Genomic DNA, 14478 nt, shown 5'->3' with positions numbered 1-14478 from the left:
CCCTGTGACCTCTGTACCCCCAAATCCAGAGTTGGCAAGATCACTGACCACCTGGTAGCAAGATTTATTTTCAAACTCAGAGGCTTTTTGTTTTTTTTAAAACATTACTGGGAACCGTGGAGACTATAGCTGCTTTTAGATCACTGCTTAATAGTAAATACTTTATGGAAACCTCAGGTTTTTAGGAGAAGGAAGGAAGGGACATGTGAGTGCAGAACCTGGTCTGAAATGAACGCTGCAGAAAGTTTGGGATTGAGGGGGAGCTGAATGATGAAAGTCTACTGCTGAGATTTGTAACCTGCCAGGGCATTTGTGTTTCTGTCTCTCGTACTATTCCTTGGCTATTGACCAAAGAGAAAAGTCCATTATTGTAGCTTGAGAGACTATCCAGAGAACTTGAGACTATCTCCTTAACAAAAAATATTTCCTGTTTGGCTCTAAGAGCCATTCCCCGCCACCCCCACCCCCACCCCCAACTCAAAAGAGGATTCCAGATTCCAAGCATTTGCTATGGACTAAGGAGTATTCCAGGTGGGGTTTTTTTGTCCTGTGGGCCTCTTGTGTGGGTTAACTTCCCATGACCACCTGCCTCCTTCACCTCCAGTGGTTCCCCTTGTCTAGTAGGAGTATAACCAGGATCAAATGAGTTAGCATATCTAAAGCACTTAGGACGGTGCCTGACAAATGACCAGCATTTAATAAGTGTTACCCTTTTTTGCTGCCTCCACCCTACCCCCATTTCCTCATCACTTTCAGGTAAACCTTCCTTCTGACCTCCATTCTCTTTATCCTCTCCTATTCTGCTCATCTAGTGACAGTGAAAGAAGAGAAAAGAAAAAAAAGAATCAACTACAAAAGTGTAAAGCTAAAGCGACCACAAGCTCAAATGGTACGTTTGAGCAAATTAGGAAAAAATCATCCCCTCCAAGCAGATGAAGAGCAGAGACCGTATTGCCAGTGTAGCGGGTAGAGTGCAAGCTAGACTTGCAACTCTGCCCCATTCACTCCTCAGCCTGGCACTCTTGTGCAGTGAACAGCCCACACAACAGAACATGGTAGCCCGGATTTCACGCTCCCAGTGTGACCTTGTCATGGATATTTCTTTCCTTTTCTGGGAAAAGGACTTTTAAAATAAGTCTCCCCCAAATCATTTACACGATGGGATTTATTTCTCCCAAGTTCTGATCTCCTGAATAAAAACTATGTCTAAAACTTGCAATACTTACGCTAGGAGTTAACCAAAATTTATTTACTCCAGTTCAAATGGCAGTTTTAACTGCACTATAACAGGGGCGCCCGGGTGGCTCAGTCGATTAGGCATCCACCCTTGATGATTTCAGCTCAGGCCATGATCTCACAGCTCACGAGACCGTGTTCCACATGGCTTTGTGTGGATGGAGTAGAGCCTGCTGGGCATTCTCTCTCTGCCCCTCCCCCGCTTGCATGTGCACTCGTGCCTGCACGCTCCTTCTCTTCTCTCTCAAAATAAACAAACATTTTTTAAATGCACTATATTAAAAAGAGCTGATGTTTGTTGAGTGCTTTCCATGCATTAGGTATCTTGCTAAGACATTTATGTCTGTCATCTAAAAAACACATCTTGTGAGGCAAGTACTATTATTTCCCTCCTTTTAAAGATTGGGAACTGAAGCTTAGAGAAGTTAAATAACTTGCCAAATCATACCTGGTGGGTGTGGAGCCAGAGCTTGAGTCCAGCTCTGTTCTTAACTGCTAAGGTTCTTACCCACCGTCCTCAATCCCAGAGTAAGTTATAAGAACCCAAACTCCTGATTCTCAGTGGCAGATTCTTGGCAGAACCATGATTTGCAAGTACGTCTATCTAACTGTAAACATGTAAGCTGACCTGTTTACAGTACTGCCTACAACTTGCCACACATTGCAGGCTAGGCTTGGGGACGCGAGGGTGAAAAGACACAATCCTTCTCTTAAAGAAGTGATGATCTAAGTGGAGGAGAAAACCCAGTTAACAGGAAATTCACAGTGTGGAGCTCTGGCTCCTCCAAGCCCATGGGTACTTACTGACTGGGGAGCTTGAGCAGGTTATCTTCATTCTCTAGGCCTCAGTTTACTCATCTGTGATATGGGGGTGCACGTACTGACTTCATAGAGTAATTGGGAGGGATTAAATAAGACAGTATATGCAAAGTACTTAGCACACAGTTGGCACTCTGTGTGTGGTTGCAATTATTATTATTATGGTAAGTGCGGTAAGGGAAGTGTACCAGGAGGGCATGAGACCCCAGGGAGAGGACCTGACTTGGTCATGGAGGCTGAGGAAGGACCAGCCAGGCTTTCTGGAAGGGACCCATTCTCCACAGCATCCTTTCACACAGCATTGTTCACTTCCATGTTCATTTGAATTTCACTCTTTTTTTGGTTATTAGCATCATTATGGCTTTTTTCTACCATCAGCTCCTTGGTGCTGACCTTCCACATTGTTTACCAAATGAGAGACTCAAGAATCCTCAGTCAGAATTAGCAAACAAAAATATAGGATCCCCACTTAAATTTAATTTTACATAAACAGCATATGATTTTAAGAGTATATGCATGTCCTCTGCAATACTTGAGACATACTATACTAGACAAATTTTGCTGCTTTCCTGAGGTTCAAATCCGACTGGTGTCGCGTGTTTTATCTGGCAGCGCTAGTTGTGGGAGCAGCGTCTGGGGAGGCTCCGTTCTTTGCACCGGGTTTTGGCTTGCCCGGGTAGGAGGTGTGATAAAACACAACTCAATCAATGAGGCCTGATTGCTGATGTCTGAGTTATTTCATCACCTCAATTAGAAAAGGATGCTGGAAATTAATCCTACAGTAGAAAACCTAAACAACTTCAGGGATTTGATGCATGCTCCGTCTGTGTAATATATAAACACAGAGCAACTCCTCCTAGAGAGGCTGGATGGCTTCTGCAGTCTGGATATTCAGGTTCTGATGGTTTTCCATGGTCTCTTGTAACAGAAGCTCAGGTCCTGTCTACTCCCTTTTGGAGAGTCAGCGCATCTTACGTTCACTTCTCAGAGTACACAGAGGAGCGAACACGCAGAGCCCTCCTTCTGTAATGCATCGCCACTGAGCCCACGCTGGTCATCACCAGAGGGGTGATACTTGTGTGGGGGTCCCACCACCCGAGAAACCTGGTCTCTATTCCTGTGCAGGGAGCATTATTCTAACATCTGCCTTGGAGGGAGCTAAAACCTGATTTTCTGCGTCTTGCACCCGTGTTTTGTTGTCTAGAGCTTTCAACATCTTTTCTTACTGTGACCCAGTATCAGGATACGTTTTACATTTAGACTCACACATACAAATGTTAATATAAATATAACTAAGACAGAAGTTTCATGCGATAGTAATTACCCTTTATTATATTGGCTACATTTGATATTTTCCATTATGTTCTATTTTACTTATTTAAAATGCTGCTCTGCCCGTTCAACTGATTTCTGCTAATGGGTTGCCAACTACCGCTTAAAAAACAATACTCTAGAGTGTTAAATGGCAAATATAGAATGAGTCTGTTCTTCCTTTCATTCCAAAAGCTACCAGAATATTTGAAGATAGCTATCAAATTGTATCTTAATATTCTCCACACAATGTACTGTTCTTAATACTCCCCGGTTTCTCCATTCCATCCTGTTCAGCATCTGCTGAGTGCTTTCTATTTGAGGAAGGTTTCACTGTAACCTGACATTGAAACACAGTGAGGTGTATGGCCTCACATATAGCCTGAGCATTACACACCCCTTGATCTCAACCTCCCATCTAAGTTACTATCACTCCATTAATCAATACTCACTGTGTATGGTTATTTCATATTTTTAACTTACCTAAAATACTGAGTCTAACCCATTTTTTTAATTTTGTCTCTAAGGGTATATGGAGATATTTTTCCTAATTGTGGCGGAGGGCGCTCAAATTCAGATACCCCCCATTCATGGTTCCTGATCTACCCATTAAATATTCCCAAATGCAAAAAATGTAAACAAAGAGAAACCGTGTGTCTGACACAGCAGGAATTCAATCTCCTCTTCAAACGACCATATTTTGAAAGAAAATAGATAACAGGTTAGTAATAACAGCTAATAATTATGGAGTATGTGCCACTTGCTAAGCACAAGGCTGAGCCTTTTACACTTTACATGCTACTGATTCATGGATTTCTCAGAACGCTTTGAAGTGGATGCTATTGTAATTACTACTTATTAAAAGAAGAAAAACTGAACTTTCATAAAGTCAAGCGATTTAACCAGTAATGTAACTTCTACGTGGCAGCAAGGGAGCTGGTCCTAGGCCCCTCAACCTGTGTTTTAAAATACTTAACTCAGCATGGAGTGCACAGATTGGAAACTACCTGTGGTGTCTAACATATCTAGCATGGTGCTTTGGGGGGTGCTTAACACATCTTGCTCCCTCCCATAAGGAAAGGGAAGAACTTAGTAACAAGTTCAGGTCCCTAAGAGCCACCCTGGAGTCTATGAAGACTGTCTAGCTTCTTCACTAAGAGCACTAGGGTCGGGCCTCACGGTGCCCAGTGGTGCAGTGCTGTCTGGAGGAAAGGGAGGGGGAATCTCTCCTGCCCAGAGAGCTGGGAGGAAGAACCACCTGCTTGGGAAGCAATATGGTGCAGTGATTGAGAACAGGGGCTCCACTCTGAAACCAGGCTTGAGTCTTGCTTCTCACTAGTGACCGTGTGATGCCTGGAAGTTCACACAACCTCACCTAGTCTCACTTCCTCATATGTAAAACGTGGATAATAACACCTACCGTGCAGAGAATGATATACCAATGGAATGAGATAATGTATGAAATCACCTGGCACAGAAGAAACACTATGCTGTGCATGCTAGTTCAAGACAGAAAACCGGGTTTTGATCGTTCTTCTACAACAGGCACAAGGCCTGTTCCCTCATTTAGGCTGGGATTCGGAGTGCACGGACACCTAGGTCCCCTAATGTCCTATACCAGCGGTTCTCAAAGTGTGGTCCATGGACCAGGAGCATCAGCGTCATCTGGGAGCTTGTTAGAAATGCAATTCTTGGGCCCCACCCTGACTTACTGAATCAGAATATGTGGGGTGGGACCCAGCAGTGACTATGATGCAGAGCCTCTGCCCTGCCAGCACTGAGGATCCTGGGTCTTTCCCTGTTCTCAGTGGGACTCAGTCGACGCCTCTGGTCAGACCGCGTCTTTCAGGTAGATACTGTGACCAAATAACATAGACCGTGGCTATCACTTTCAGGTTATTTCCATTTGATGATTTTTATTGTTTATCCCAAGTTGTTCATTTTCTGATGTTCCTTATCTCTCTTCCACTTAATTTGAAACTCATATTGTGCATACCTTATGTCGTAAAGGTTGAAGAGCAAGGGACTATTCGCAGACACTGGGTAAGGGAGGCTGGTAACATTCCTGTGGAAGTCTTCCAGGGCCCATCCCCTGGAGGCCCTCTCCTCCTTTGTCTCCTTCAAGTTCTCTCTCACTGAGCTCTTCTCCACTTCAGAATGTTTGCACATGCTGTTTGCCCAGCTGGGGCGCTCCCTGCCTCTTCTGCCACCACCTCGGAGATGCCTTCCCTTTCCAGCCCCCTAAGTAGCCACCCTGCTCCATCGTTAGTCTCTGTTACTGTGCTCCACTCCCGTTCTTCATCACACACAGAGCAATGTGTAAGTATAGATGTATTTGCATGCATGTTAGTAAGACAGAGCCCACACCACAGTGTTCACGCGCCTAGCAGAGTCCGGCTTATTAGTCAATGTGATCAACAATAGGTTTTAAATGAATGAATGAATGAATGAATGAATGAATGTACATCGCAGCTCGCACGTAGCTTTGTCTTCTTTCAAACGCTAGTGCGCTTTCGATTAATCCTTTCCGTTAGTACTTTTATTAAGGTCTTCATTTTCTCTAGTTGTTTCTCATTATTCCCCTTTCTACCTTTGACTTTTCTGAAGATTCTTTTCTGCTTGGTGTGATACTGGCTTTATTGCTGACACACAAAAAATACGTTCTGATTTCTGGATGGATAACTTATCAGTTAAGATGTGAATTTTAGTGGCGCCTGGGTGGCTCAGTTGGTTGATCGTCTGGCTCTTGATCTTGGCTTAGGTCGTGATGTCATGATTCAAGGGATGGATCCCTGCGTCGGGCTCTGTGCTGACAGCAAGGAACCTGCCTGGGGTTCTCTCGCAAGTTCTCACTCTCTCTGCCCCTCCCCTGCTCACGTTATCTCTCTCTCTCTCTCTCTCTCTCAAAAATAAATAAATAAACTTAAAAAAACTGATCTGAACTTTAACTTTCCCCCCAAGTCTGATTTCATGCTGTAAGACGCTATTTTTCTCCTAAATTAAACCACCTAGAATAGCTGAAGCCATTAGGAATGGTGAGAGCATCCCCACTTCTCTGTCTTTGGCATTTAAAGTAAAAGGCATGCCATCTTTAGTGTATATTCTAGAAAGAAAAGAACCAGAACTGCTGTATAGGTTGTGGAGGGACCATCCTTCTCACTATTGTTTGAGCTAAGGACAGACATGTTTGCATAATAAAACACCCAAGCATCCTTTTCTGAATGGTGACAACAGACAGTCTGAAGGACTAACATTCTGACCTAAGTTATTTCCAGTTACTGAGACAATCCTTGTTTTTAATAGTGACTTTATGTTGCTGTTGTTTTAGAAACTCATTATGATTCCAGTTTTGGGGGGGAAACCCCGAATGTGTCTACATCATCATTGGAAATAGAGAAAATCAAGCTTCTTGTTCATGAAAAGAGGAAAAGGAAGAAATTGTCATATCATGATATACTATAGCATGAACAGAACTGACGCTGCCTCTTGTTCGTCTGCAATTGGATTCCCCCAACAATTCAACAGAATGGTCGATATGGTTAGAAATTTGGGAACCTGTAAACTGGGCACCATTAGTTACTAAGCTCCCTCAGAGGTTTCTCATCGGGGGACAATTTTACCCCATAGGAGACATTTGGCAATGAGTGGAGATACTATTAGTTGCCACCACCTGGGGTGAGGTGTGGTTGCTCCTGGCATCTGCAGAGAGGAGGCCAGGGATGTTTCTAGAAACACCTTACAATGCCCAGGGCATCCCCTCACAACAGACTTATTGGGTCCAAAATGTCAGTAGCGCTGCTCCTGAGAAACCCTGAAAAAAACCCAATCAACCAAAAAGCAGGAGCTTTCAATACTCCCAGGATTTCTATACTAATAGCAATTAATAATCAAAATGACTATTATTCATTAAATACCCGCTACTTGCCAGCCTCTTTATAAAGAATTCCTAGCTCCTGAGTCAGGATCTGACCCCAGGTTTGTTTGAGGCCATTGTCCCCATTCTTCCTCCTTAGCTATTTTGTGTAGGTTCATGTTTCCTGGACATGATCATGTCTACCCTCTGCTCGTTGTCTTTTATATAGATCAAATCATGTGTTTAGTGCATCCTCGGTAATACACTCACAGGAGAAAGCCACGGGCAAGAAGAGACTGGTGTGTCACAATGGGTGGTGAAGCTAAAAGCATCCAGACAAACAGGCCTCGATCTATAACTTACTAAACGAGCCTGACGCCCATGTAGGATGGCAGCACAGAGCCTGGCCCTCAGCAGGTACTTAATAAATGTTTGTTGGGAAATTTTTTCATAATCAGCAGAGTCCTTGGGTAAGCTTCCAATGGAACAGGGTTTCTAAATGACCTATTCTGTTATATAACATGGAGCTTGTCCGTGGAGCAGTTCCCTCACCTCACCTAAGGCACCTGGTATTTCCAGAACTTCAGAGGTGCCTCACCTTGTGTATCTTCCACTTCTTTGTTCTTCAGTCTTCCATTCTTAGTCGGTCTGGCCTGGCAGGTGCTCATTCCTTGACCCTTCCCTTCTGCACACAATGTTGCCCTGCCCCCTCTACTTGAGGCCCTCCCAATTTTCCCCGAATTTTGCTCCTGTCGACAGTTTGCAAGGTGGGGGGCAGGGCGTGTGTCAGAATCTCCAGAGGAAGCCTGGGCCATGTGAAAAAGCTTATTCAAGAACGTGATTTTATACTTGGAAACAATCAGGGGGAAAAAATTACAACTATTATCTTTGTAAAACAGAGAACTGAAAGAACATTTTGGAAGAAATCCTCTTGCCTGGCAATAATATGGCAATTCTCATATCTGGGGATGGAGGAATGACCATTTTGTGTTTATGAAAAGAAGAAGAGGTTCCAAGGAAAGGTGCTGGGCAACCCGACAGTGTGTGCTTTCCTTTCCTGTGTCCATGTCTATGTTAGTAGTGCCCTCTTTCTCAGCACTTGGACTTCTCGGAACTTGTCCTTTGCCTACTGTACAGAATCAATCACTCCATTGTGCTCCCATAATGTTTTATTCTTATCCTCTAATATGTCAGCCACCATCCTTTACCTTTATAATACAAAGCTCTGATGTAGTGCACGCTTCTGAAGGAGAATCGTGAGAGCACCCTGACCGCAAGGAGCCAGTGGGAGACCATTGTGCATGGCCCTCAAACTTCAGTGTGCTAGGAGTCGGAGTGAATTCTGGGATGTTACCCTTGGAGATTCTGAACCTCTAGAATTTGGAGCTGGGGACATCAGAAATTTAAATTTGTATATTTCTGGTTTATCAGTCACACTTTGGGAAGCACTAAAGAACTTGGGCTTAAAAAATGTCCTTCCGTGTTCTGGAAGCCAAACAAGCATTTTGATAAGGACAGCCTGGCTACATTCAGTCATTGGTTTGTGCACTCAACAGGCACTGGTTGAGAATTACCCAATGGAGTGTCATCTGTTGTAGGCGATGCTGTGCAGGAGCGGTCTCTTCTGTGGTCATGACCGCTCTCCTTTTGCCGTCTGTTGTTTCCCTTCTAGTAAGCTCAGACCCATTTGTGGGGCCCATCCTAGTCAATGTAGTAGTTAATAAGGACTTTAAAGGATGTTTTGAGGGTGCAGAGAAGAATAGTGAGGGGAAAGGAGGCTTGCATTTTAAAAGAGAATTTCAATTCCTTGGTATTTCAAGTCACGGAAGGAAAAGTGGAAGGGTTTCTTTTACTGAATTTCTATTGTGTGTCTGGCCCTTGACATGTGTTACCTAATTTAATCCTCACAATCAGCCAATGAGGTAAGGATAATTCTTCCCATTTCACAGAGGCAGAGGCTGAAGCCCATGTTATGTTACTCTCCCTAGCTGGAAACAGGTGGACCCAGGACTAGAACTTGGGACTGACTCTAAAGATCATGTTCATTCTCCTCTCCCTGGATGCCTCTGTCACCTCATTCTGCTGGCAGCCTCTGGTCTGGTCTGGAACATCCTAGTACGTGCCCTGTTTGAAGTTAAAGACTGTCCTTTGAGTTGTCCCTAAGAGTGCTGAAATTGTTCCATCGTCTTCTTAACTTCCTAGGAGTGAGTGAAAGACAACTGGGTCACTTTAGAAAGAATGCTGACCTTTAAGTGGGTATACAGATCCAAAGAAAATACAGATGCCTACTGGTTTGCTACCTTACTGCTAGTAAAGCTGCCTTCAGTTTTTTCTTCAGTTTTTCATTGTCAATATACCTCATTTCTATTTGCTCCCAACCACATGTTGGAATCTGTAAAAGGTTATTGATAACTTCTTGCTAGTCAAATTTGAGGTCTTTTTCTCAGGCCTTAGTTCCTGAACAAGAGAGTCGGATATATCTATGTTTTTCATATTTGATATGGAAGATTATTCATTTTCTGTATTTGATGTAGTGATTATTAATAGTTGAGGACATTAAGGTGCATGGAGGGGAAACATTGGCCTGTCATGCATTGGACCCTGTATTATTACTTGGTATCAATTTGAAGAGCCTAGGCTAAGTCCACTCACTCCAGTCAGCAGACTGTTGAGCCCCAAAGTGGTTACCTACCACTTCATGGGAAGTCTGGGGATCTGTGGCGCTTGATAGAGGGACCATCTCACAACTTTCTCTGGCTTCCATGCCTTCCCACCTTCCCACTCTTCTACTTCTCCAGCCTTTCCTCGTCTTCCTCCTCCTTTCCCTATTTCTCGCCCTGGACATTGTCCAAGTAAACCGATGTTCATAGCTTCATTTCTATTTTTCTCTACACCTCTGTTCTCTGCTTCTTACCCAGTTTCTTGTTCCATATTTCCTATTGCTGAGAAGACAGTAAGTATTCTAACATCTTTCTCAAACCAGTCCCTCCCCAGCCGCCAGCTTGGCTTCTTCTAGCATTCATCCAATGACCCAGTCTTCCAGGAATGGGCCATTCTTCCTATGACCCAGGCTCAAAACCTGGATTAACTTGATTACTTTGTTCTTCCTCCTATCTGGTCACCATAAAAAGTAAAATCTTGCTTCAAAGATTTGGTATCTTCCCTATATTTGATATCTTCAAAGACTTGGTATCTGCATGGTATCTTTCTCTTCCTTTCCATCTCCTTTGCTCCAACGTCCCATGTCACTGCTTCCTGTAACTATTTCCAGATTGGCTCCCTATTTCACAGGGTTATTGAAGGGTAGCTTGAAATAATAATAGCAAGTATATGTTCAGCACTTTCATGCATTATGCTAAGTTTTTCACATTTGTTACTTCATTCCATCCTTACAACCACTGTGTGATGGTTATTTCTAGTGCCTTGCAAATGAAACTGAAGTTTTGAAAAGTTAAGTGACTTGCCCAAGGTCACACAGTGTGTGGGCTGTGACTCCACCCATACCTGTTTTGTTCTAGTGGATGCTTGTAACTACTGAATTTTGCTGCGTCCTAGGATATAGTGTGTTATCTAATGGGGGCAATTAATGTCAGTTTCCTTCCTTCTTTTCCTCCTTTTCCCATCCATTACCTCTTCCTCAGACTATACTAAATTCCTACAGATGCTACCCGTGTCTGAATACCACCACTCTTCAAGGCTTTCCTTTCTCCTGCATGTAGTCAGTTCTTTTTTCCACATTTTTCAGGCTTCTCCAGTGCTTTCTGGTTTTCTGGTTGCATATCTGGTCTAAATAAATCCTTAAAAGGCCAGTTAGCTGTTGTTTCTTTTTGTGTCATTTATGTGCTATCAAGTCTTAGGGTAGCTGACTTAAAATGTAGTAGGTTTGGTAAATGATTGTTAAACTACTGGATTTGGGTTTTATCTTGAGAGCAGAGGTTACTCAGCCATCAGAGGAAGCAGAAGAATAGACTGGAATCAGGATATATAATCCACCAGAACTGACTAGAAGGGTACAGCTTCTGACTGACTAATTGGGTAATTGCCACAATCCAGGCAGGAATCCCAGAAGAAATCGTGGTCTAGTGAGAGGGCAAAGAGAGGAGAGGAGCACAAGATAAGAGGTGTGGTATGTACTGACTGTCCTGGTAACATCTTCTGCCAACTGTTCTATTCCCTGGGCTCTGCACCTCCAGAGCAGCACAGCTGGCCCCTGAGAGCCACGGAGAAATGTTATGGTCCTGTGCTTCCAGATCCCCAGATCCAGGCATCAGAGGTCTACCCAGAATAACTGAGCATAATGGGATGGGGGAGTAGGATTTCTTAATACAGCTTAATTTAAGAGGAGGGGCAGAATCTGCATCCTTTTTCCAGAGCCCCTTTCTATGCCTCCCATAGGGCAGATAACAGCCTGTGGGTTTGTGGTCACAGGATGTACAGTCTGCCAACACATTTAATATCTGAGGCTGTAAGATCGGTTTTGGCCCTTCTGCTGGTCAACTGAGTCGAAGGCTGGGGCTAGTCGCCCAATCCCAGTGCGTGATAGACGCACCAGGGCCTGGGGAACGCCAAGAGAAGTGTGGCCACTTTTCACCTGGAAATTCCACTGAAGAAGAAAGAAAAAAAAAATCCTAAACGTAACCTATCTGGACTTCGAGGGCAGACTGGGAAACCGATTTCTGCCGGAGTTGGCCTGGAGGGAAGGAAGAGAGAGCCGATGGGGGGGGGAGAGCTGTTGAGTCTGACATTAATTAAGCCGCGGCAGGGAACACAACCACGGAGGCTGTCGCCCTCCTAAACGCTCAGGGAGACACGTCAGCTCGAGCTCGGGGCAATTTCAGCGGGCGACGTCCCGGCCCGGGAGGGGTGGCGGGCGGCTGCAGGCGGGCTCTAGGGCCCAGCGGCCAGGCGCCGGGGCGGGGGTGGAGTGTAGGGTTACAGTGACGAGCCGGACGACCCTCCCCGGCCGGAGCTCGGGGAGCCGGGAGCGGGGAGCGCGGGCGGCGGCCGAGCGCGCGGGACGCTCTAGGACCCAGCAGCGGCGGGCGGTCGGCTTCGGGGCTGGAGGCGAAGCCCTGGCGTTCCTCTCCTTCCTGTGTGAATGGGGCTGACTGTCGGGCGCCGCTGCCCCGCGCTGCCCCGCGCCATGCCCTGCACGCTGCCCGGCGGCCTCCTTCCCCAGCCGCGCCACTGAGCTAGCCATGGTCGCCTCATGTGGAGGGCAAAGTTGCGCCGGGGAACTTGTGAGGCAGCCGTGAAAGGTAACCAGTCCCCGCTCCGGACGCGGGGAGGGCGCCCCCGGGTCTCCCACGCGACGGACCCAGCCTACCCGTACTGTTCCACCGCTTGCTCTCCCCCGGGCACGGGCTCTCCTTGGGGGCCCGGGGCTCAGATCTGCCCCGCTCCCCGGCGACTTGGGCAGCCGATTGGGCGCCGGGGGCCGGGAGTGTCAGCCACCGCAATCTCGCTCTTCCTTACCCAGATGTGTTAAAAAAAAAAAAAAAAAGAAGCAGCAGCAGAACTCTGTTCCCGAGCCCCGTGCAGGCCCTCGGTGCGGGCGGGTGGGATCGCCTCGCCGCCCCGCGCCCCATCCGAACCCGGGAAGTTGCGTGGGCCCGCCGGGCCGGGGCCCCGGGGTGCGGGTGCGCCCTCCGAGGCGGGGCTGGCCTTTTCTGGAGGGGCGCTGCCATATGGCTGCATTCTCCGAGACGCGCCCGCGCGCGGGTCCCCCGGCGGCCGAAGGAGGGGCGGAAGCGGGTGGCCGGTGGCCGCTGCCCTCCGCGCGAGACAAAGGCGCGCACCGGGCCCGCCCCACGGGATGCGGCGTCCCGGCGGGACCCGTCCTCCCCGCGGGGAAGTCTCGGCTCTGTCGGGTGGGGGCGGCGAAGGGGTCGCGCCCCAGACCCCGGGGCTCGGATCGCCTTAGCTGCTGCTCCTTTGTTCTCCCCAGAGAAGTTTCTTCGACAGAAGCTGGGGAGTTAGGCTCGGCTCTCCCTTGCTGTTAGTGCTGCCTTTAAAAGAATCTGGTTTCATGGGGGGGAGAAATGAAACTTTCCAAGTGGAGCTGGTTTTTCTTGGGATGTGACATTTGTGCCAGGAGGGAGAGTGGCGCGTCGGCCGATGACAGCCGAGCGGAGCGGGGAGCCCTGAGCTGGGGCAGGGGCCGAGTGCGCTCCGGAGGCTGCCGGGCTGGAGGACGAGGCGGCGGCGGAACGCACGACGCGGCGCGCGCCCTCCGCCGGGGCCCCCGCCTCGTGCGCTGAGCTCCCAGCGCGGTTTCCAAGTTTCCCCCTTAGGAGCCCAGGCGGAGACTCGCGGCTCCCGGCCCGCGGCTCCCGGCCCGCAGCTCCCGCGCCGCGCCACGCCCTGCTCTGTGGTGTCTGGATTGGTGGCTGGCTTTCCCTTTCCATTTTTGTTTGAAGGTGTTTTGCTATTTTGGCTTGGGTGTTGGTTTACTGTCTTCAGATGGCGAGTGCTATGAAAAATGCCCGGCTGGTGTACGGATCACCTGGACTGGGACTTGAGTAGACGGGCGCCCTGATCGTGCGGCCTCCTGAGGCTTTGCGGTTGGGACCGAACATTTTGTGCCCTTGGTCCCTCATCTTTGCTCAGCCCTGATAAAGTGCGGACGTGGTTGCCCATTTCCTCTTTCGAGGCATGTTATGAGAATCGAGCTTTCCAACTGCCTATGCAGTCCATGGTGATGGCGTCGGTAGGGGGCCAGGAGAGCCAGTTGTGTTACGCGAAGATGCTTTGGAACACCCCAAACAATAATATTACTTGTCATAAGCGAGTAAAACCAGAATAGAGGAATATTAATAGCTACTATTCCAAAAAACTTCCTTCCTTTTCGGGAAGTGAAAAGTCAAGGCTTGAAATGTTGAACAGTCATGGGTCCCTTCCAAACTGACTTAAGATTTCCCCTGACTGCCCCCCACTGCTGACTGCCCCCCCACTGCTGAGTGCCCCCCACTGCTGACTGCCCCCCCACTGCTGAGTGCCCCCCACTGCTGACTGTCCCCCACTGCTTAATGACCCCTCAGCTCCTGGCTGCCCCCCACTGCTGACTGTCCCCCCACTGCTTAATGCCCCTTCAACTCCTGGCTGTCCCCCACTGCTGACTGACCCCCCACTAGTGACTGTCCCCCACTCCTGAGTGTCCCCCCACTGCTTACTGCCCCCCACTCCTGAGTGTCCCCCCACTGCTGACTGACCCCCCACTCCTGAGCGCCCCTCCACTGCTGACTGACCCCCACTGCTGA

The 14478-nt window shown here is 47.7% G+C and overlaps 1 protein-coding gene across 4 annotated transcripts in view; it reads left to right on the top strand.

Moving 5' to 3' along the window:
• The window catches only part of AMOTL1 (angiomotin like 1), a 133784-nt gene that overhangs the window by 20922 nt on the left and 98384 nt on the right, over positions 1-14478 (top strand). The window contains exon 1 of one of the 4 annotated variants that reach the window (XM_039254985.1): positions 12192-12477. The exons of the other annotated variants lie outside the window; for them this stretch is intronic. Coding sequence (XP_039110916.1) covers positions 12429-12477 — 49 coding nt within the window. The 5' untranslated portion in view covers positions 12192-12428. Of the gene's footprint in view, positions 1-12191; positions 12478-14478 lie in introns of those variants that run through there. 4 annotated transcript variants of the gene reach the window in all.

Source organism: Hyaena hyaena, unplaced genomic scaffold, assembly GCF_003009895.1.
Source record: "Hyaena hyaena isolate Hyena2069 unplaced genomic scaffold, ASM300989v1 scaffold_506, whole genome shotgun sequence".
Lineage (NCBI taxonomy): Eukaryota > Metazoa > Chordata > Mammalia > Carnivora > Hyaenidae > Hyaena > Hyaena hyaena.
This window is presented reverse-complemented; position numbering and strand designations above follow the sequence as displayed.